General features: G+C 43.7%; 1 protein-coding gene across 1 annotated transcript; it reads right to left on the bottom strand.

The window, feature by feature from the left end:
- Positions 1 to 3,174: 3,174 nt before the first annotated feature.
- LOC125046535 (protein pxr1-like) lies at positions 3,175 to 3,893 on the bottom strand. The gene is made up of 2 exons (XM_047644320.1): positions 3,641 to 3,893; positions 3,175 to 3,530 (listed from the first exon to the last, which is right to left on the bottom strand). The coding sequence occupies exons 1-2, from the start codon at positions 3,891 to 3,893 to the stop codon at positions 3,175 to 3,177; spliced, it is 609 nt and encodes a 202-aa protein (XP_047500276.1).
- Between the last annotated feature and the right edge of the window lie 2,578 nt (positions 3,894 to 6,471).

Raw genomic sequence — 6,471 nt, 5'->3', positions numbered from 1 at the left:
AGCATACCCCATTTTGAGATTGGCTTGTTCGGTACGGTTACTCTGATTTGAAGCATATCACTCTCTAACCTCCACAGGATTCCTAAGGCCCTGTCGGTTGGTAAGTCCTGTTTTGTTAGACCAATATCTATAACAGGAGGACTCCTGTCCTTCTGTGGGATCGCAGTAATAATTTCTCTAGAATTTGACATTCACTTACTTAAGTGAAAGCCACTGAGTTCTAGGTCCTTCAACTGCTTTGCCTGGTGAATGGCAATTGCCTCATTCTCTACAGACATCAAGAGGTCATCTACATAGAAGTCCCTTTTGACATCTGCGAATTTGGTTTTAGATAGTGTCTTCTGTAAAGCGAATGATGCACATGCTGGGCTCCAAACACCTCCGAACAAGTGCACAGTCATGCGATATACTGTTGGCTTCACAGAGAAATCCCCCTTATGCCACCACAAGAACTTTGGAACATCACGGTCCTTTGGAGTGACCTTTACTTGGTGAAACATAGCCTTGATATCAGCGGCTACTGCAACTCTTCTTTCTCAAAACCGGTGCAGGATACCCAGCAAGTCATTCATCAAGTCCGGTCCTTGCATGACCTGTTTATTTAGGATGGTGCCTTCAAAACAAGCAGCATAGTCGAACACTATGCATATTTTCTCAGGCTTGTTAGGATTGAATGACGGGTGGTGTGGGAGGTACGACGTCTTTCCTGGTGGTCCTTCTCCCTGTACCTGTTCAGCATGTCCTTCTTGGAGCAACTTCTCCATTTCTTCTATATATTTAGCCTTCAGGATTTTATCCCTTTGAAGACACATTTTCAGGCCAGTGAGTCGTCTTCTCACCATAATCCAAATGTCTGGTAACTGGGGTGTAAAGGGTTTATGTTTTAGTGATGGTTTCAATATTTCGTTTGTGCATAATTGTATGTATGTGTTGTGCGTATATGGTGTGTGTGTGATGTAAGTGTCCCTTTGGTTCGCCTCCACCGTTCGGATGGCAGTTTCGACCCCACCAAAGCCTCATGTCAACCTGAACACTTTGTAAGTCCACTTAATGTATTTTGTACATCTTGTGCCGAGTTGCTGATATCTGCAGCCCCTTCTATATTTGCCGAGTAGCTGATATCTGCATCCCTTCCTATTTGTGCCAAGAAGCTGACAGCTGCAGCCCGCTCTACCAGTGGCTATCTTTTGCTTGTGCTATTCCACCCCAGATGCATGACAGTTTTGGCTTGGATAGTTCGTCCTCCAACACTTCACTGACGGCACTCCTGATAACTACCATATACGATTCAGCAATATAATTTATGAAAATACTGTATTGTTTTAATAAGCCCGAGAGAATCTATATCCCAGAGGATACCAAAATAAAAGAACCAAAGGTTACTGCTAATAAGATCAAAGCAAAGAAACCACGAACATGGGGTTTAGTTTCCTTAAAAGGGATTGGAAATTCATCATGTCCGTCGACCATGGTTCCTTCTCTGTCCCACAAATGTATTACTTGATAGTCCTCCACTGATCATCCCTTTTCATCTGTGTACTCCTCTCCAAGGTCCCAAAATTTCTTAAGCTGATCATCCAAACATGCTGCTTGTGTCGTAGTGCAGGGCACCTCACTTATGTAGGTCCCAATTTTTGCTTCCAGTGACCTGCTCATTGGACCATTAATTGCCTATCCTAATTTTGTCCTAACCGCAAAGGGTTCTCCTCCTCTCCTTCTGACCTCTAGGGGCATAAGTGCTGAGGGGGCGTCCTGCCAAATCAGTAGCTCTACACTCCAATGTGGTAGGTGTGCCTGAATAGGAGCCAGGTCTTGTAGGTGTGGCCAGCGAGCAGTGCTCAATTTTTGTTCTTCCCTTTGCACACTCCCCTAACCACGAGATCAACTTGTTTTGTGTCATGGTAAGTTTCTTGTGTCAGTGTAGTAATCAATGTTGTCTCTCTTCTCTCTTTTGGCTGAAGCATCTCTACTACCTTGATGGAACAGAAAGACCGGGAACTGGCAGAGTCCAGCAAGGCGCATGTCATCAGGGTTCGTCCATCGGTACCCTCAGCAGATGTTACTATCACTCGAACAATAGGGAGGGCCACCTCGCTCCTTACAGCTTCCACCCGTGCTGTTAATGTTATCTGAGAATGATCACTTTGTCATTTTTGCTGTGAGGCCGCAGCCTCAACAGTTTGTCCAAGTCTTTCATTTTCTACATTAATTTGAGTGGTTTTTGAGTGTTTTGTAACCATCATGAATGCTTTCCTCCACGGCCATTAATGTCACAGGGTTTCGCCTTGCATTCTGTATATAGGTGGCTGTCCTTAAGGCATATGGAGCATCTCTTCTGTGCTGTTACTACATTTCTGCAATGCTCAGGGCTGAGTGACTTGGATACAGGGCTCATGAAAATGGGGTGGGGCTCTGTACACAAGCGACATTCATCACTTCGTTTCCAGGATTCAACACTAGTTTTTGTGGCTAGTCCTACATCTGTGGTTTGTTGTCTTGTTGCAGACTTGAATGCTCGTCTGGGTACATTATCCATGAGCTTAACTTCTCGGCTTCGTCCTGCATCACTGAACTGGGTCTTGGTAAATGCTAGAGGTTTGTGAGCACACCTACGTGCGGCGTCCATCTCCTTTTGTAGGAATTCCTTAATGTTCTTTAAATAAGGGATTTTTGATCGCTTTTTTCCAGTCCAGATGGCATGCCACTTGGACTGAAGTCAGTCATCCATTCTGTCTACCAGACTTCTCACCACCTGTTACTTATCAATATGGCTCAGTTTCCCAATCTATGAATATGTGATGTCAGATTTAGGGACACCTCCGAGATGCCCTCGTGATCACCTTCCCTCACCCGTGGCCCACTTGTCAGCTCTACTTCTATGCAACTCATGTACAGATTTTTATCTCCATACTTTACATCAAGTATTTTCAGTGCTGTCTTTAAGCCCTCTTTCCTTGGATATCCCATACAATGTGTAATGTACCTTTTCACCTTAGTATCGCAAAGGTCAAATAAGCGGTTCAGTTTTACCCGCGGGAGCATAGATGTGCGAAGTAATTCTTGCTCAAACCGACTCCGGAAGGCCCAATACTCCTCAGGGCTACTACCATTTAGCTTGGGAAGTTTCACCTGTAACATTTGTATTACCTCTACTAGCATTTTTTTGTGAACATTTTAGTCTGATTGTTTTGGGTGGGAGTGGGTCTTTTTGGATTTGCGAATTTTTCGTTTTGGCCGGTGTGTTATCTTGTCACCATCATCACTTGAAGTTTCGGTAGTGCTCTGCTTGCGAAGTCGTTTAGATTTTCGTTTTGGCCAGTGTGTTATCATGTCACCATCATCACTTGAAGTTTCGGTAGTGCTCTGCTTGAGAAGTCGTTTAGGTCTCTGCCCCCTTTTGTCACTGCCACTGCTAAGTGATTCTGATTCAGTGTCTGAGCAGCTGTCCTCATCATCTGAGGATTCTGATGTAGTGCGTTCTTGTCGCCTTGATTTCCGTTTCTTATTGTCGCTGTTGTCACTCGAAGATTCTGAAGCAGACTCCTTATGGCTTTCCTTCCTCACAAGGTCTCTCCGGAGTCCCTTTAATCACTCCATAGGGCGACAGAGTCTGCCAAGTGACTTCCTGGGTAGGGCTCACGTTGGGCAGAGTTGACGACAGGGTAGACTCGGGAACTTTCCTTCCCCCTATGTTCACTCATTGGACTACGGGGAGTCCCTTCTCCAGAGTTGACAACGGAGTAAACCTGGGGACTTTCTTCCCCCCTTGACATTCCAGGACTGAGGGGTGCAAGAGGCGTTCCCTCCTCTGTTCTTCCACCATCGGGTTCGCGATTTTCAGGCTCTCGTATATCCTTGTCTATCCACGCAACACCGTCTCCAGCTGTTTCCATTTCCGCCTCCATCCTTTCTTGTGTTTCCCGAAATCCGACCAACACACTTCGTGAGTTTCCTGCTGTAGTCAGTAAAGCAATTATTTTTTTGTTTTTTGTTTTTTCCAACTCTGCAATAAACACAATTTTTTTTTTTTTTTTTTTACTGCAATAAACACAACACCGTGTTTTTTTTTATAACTGCAATTAACACCGCAACATGTTTTTTTTTGTTTTTCTTTTTTTTGGGGGGGGCAATAAACTTAACACCGTGGTTTCTTTAACTGCAATAAACACAACGCCTCGGGTTTTTAACTGAAATAAACACATCACCGTGTTCTTTTACTTTGCAAGAATGCAGCACCGGGTTTTTGACTCTGCAAGAATGCAACACCGTGTTTTTTGTTTTTTTTTTTTTACTTTGCAAGAATGCAGCTCCATTGGTTTTTGACTCTGCAAGAATGCAGCACCGTGGGTTTTTGACTATGCAAGAATGCAGCAACGTGGCTTTTTGACTCTGCAAGAATGCAGTACCATAGGTTTTTTGACTGCAAGAATACAGCACCGTAATTTTTTTTTTTTTTTTTTTTTTTTTTTTTTTTTTTTTTTTTTTTACTTTGCAAGAATGCAGCACCGGGTTTTTGACTCTGCAAGAATGCAGTACCATAGGTTTTTGACTGCAAGAATACAGCACCGTAATTTTTTTTTTTTTTTTTTTTTTTTTTTTTTTTTTTTTTTTTTTTTTTTTTTTTTTTTTGTTTTTTTTTTTTTTTTTTTTTTTTACTTTGCAAGAATGCAGCACCGTGGGTTTTTGACTATGCAAGAATGCAGCACCGGGTTTTTGACTCTGCAAGAATGCAGTACCATAGGTTTTTGACTGCAAGAATACAGCACCGTAATTTTTTTTTTTTTTTTTTTTTTTTTTTTTTTTTTTTTACTTTGCAAGAATGCAGCACCGTGGGTTTTTGACTATGCAAGAATGCAGCACCGTGGGTTTTTGACTATGCAAGAATGCAGCACCGTGGGTTTTTGACTATGCAAGAATGCAGCACCGTGGGTTTTTGACTATGCAAGAATGCAGCACCGTGGGTTTTTGACTATGCAAGAATGCAGCACCGGGTTTTTGACTCTGCAAGAATGCAGCACCGTGGGTTTTTGACTATGCAAGAATGCAGCACCGTGGGTTTTTGACTATGCAAGAATGCAGCACCGTGGGTTTTTGACTATGCAAGAATGCAGCACCGGGTTTTTGACTCTGCAAGAATGCAGCACCGGGTTTTTGACTCTGCAAGAATGCAGCACCGTGGGTTTTTGACTATGCAAGAATGCAGCACCGTGGGTTTTTGACTATGCAAGAATGCAGCACCGTGGGTTTTTGACTATGCAAGAATGCAGCACCGTGGGTTTTTGACTATGCAAGAATGCAGCACCGTGGGTTTTTGACTATGCAAGAATGCAGCACCGTGGGTTTTTGACTATGCAAGAATGCAGCACCGTGGGTTTTTGACTATGCAAGAATGCAGCACCGTGGGTTTTTGACTATGCAAGAATGCAGCACCGGGTTTTTGACTCTGCAAGAATGCAGTACCATAGGTTTTTGACTGCAAGAATACAGCACCGTAATTTTTTTTTTTTTTTTTTTTTACTTTGCAAGAATGCAGCACCGTGGGTTTTTGACTATGCAAGAATGCAGCACCGTGGGTTTTTGACTATGCAAGAATGCAGCACCGTGGGTTTTTGACTATGCAAGAATGCAGCACCGTGGGTTTTTGACTATGCAAGAATGCAGCACCGTGGGTTTTTGACTATGCAAGAATGCAGCACCGTGGGTTTTTGACTATGCAAGAATGCAGCACCGTGGGTTTTTGACTATGCAAGAATGCAGCACCGTGGGTTTTTGACTATGCAAGAATGCAGCACCGTGGGTTTTTGACTATGCAAGAATGCAGCACCGTGGGTTTTTGACTATGCAAGAATGCAGCACCGTGGGTTTTTGACTATGCAAGAATGCAGCACCGTGGGTTTTTGACTATGCAAGAATGCAGCACCGTGGGTTTTTGACTATGCAAGAATGCAGCACCGGGTTTTTGACTCTGCAAGAATGCAGCACCGGGTTTTTGACTCTGCAAGAATGCAGCACCGTGGGTTTTTGACTATGCAAGAATGCAGCACCGTGGGTTTTTGACTATGCAAGAATGCAGCACCGTGGGTTTTTGACTATGCAAGAATGCAGCACCGTGGGTTTTTGACTATGCAAGAATGCAGCACCGTGGGTTTTTGACTATGCAAGAATGCAGCACCGTGGGTTTTTGACTATGCAAGAATGCAGCACCGTGGGTTTTTGACTATGCAAGAATGCAGCACCGTGGGTTTTTGACTATGCAAGAATGCAGCACCGTGGGTTTTTGACTATGCAAGAATGCAGCACCGTGGGTTTTTGACTATGCAAGAATGCAGCACCGTGGGTTTTTGACTATGCAAGAATGCAGCACCGTGGGTTTTTGACTATGCAAGAATGCAGCACCGTGGGTTTTTGACTATGCAAGAATGCAGCACCGTGGGTTTTTGACTATGCAAGAATGCAGCACCGGGTTTTTGA

The sequence above is a fragment of the Penaeus chinensis genome, chromosome 39 (assembly GCF_019202785.1).
Source record: "Penaeus chinensis breed Huanghai No. 1 chromosome 39, ASM1920278v2, whole genome shotgun sequence".
Taxonomy (NCBI): Eukaryota; Metazoa; Arthropoda; class Malacostraca; order Decapoda; family Penaeidae; genus Penaeus; species Penaeus chinensis.
Note: the sequence above shows the minus strand (reverse complement) of the source record. Positions and strands in the feature narration are given on the sequence as shown.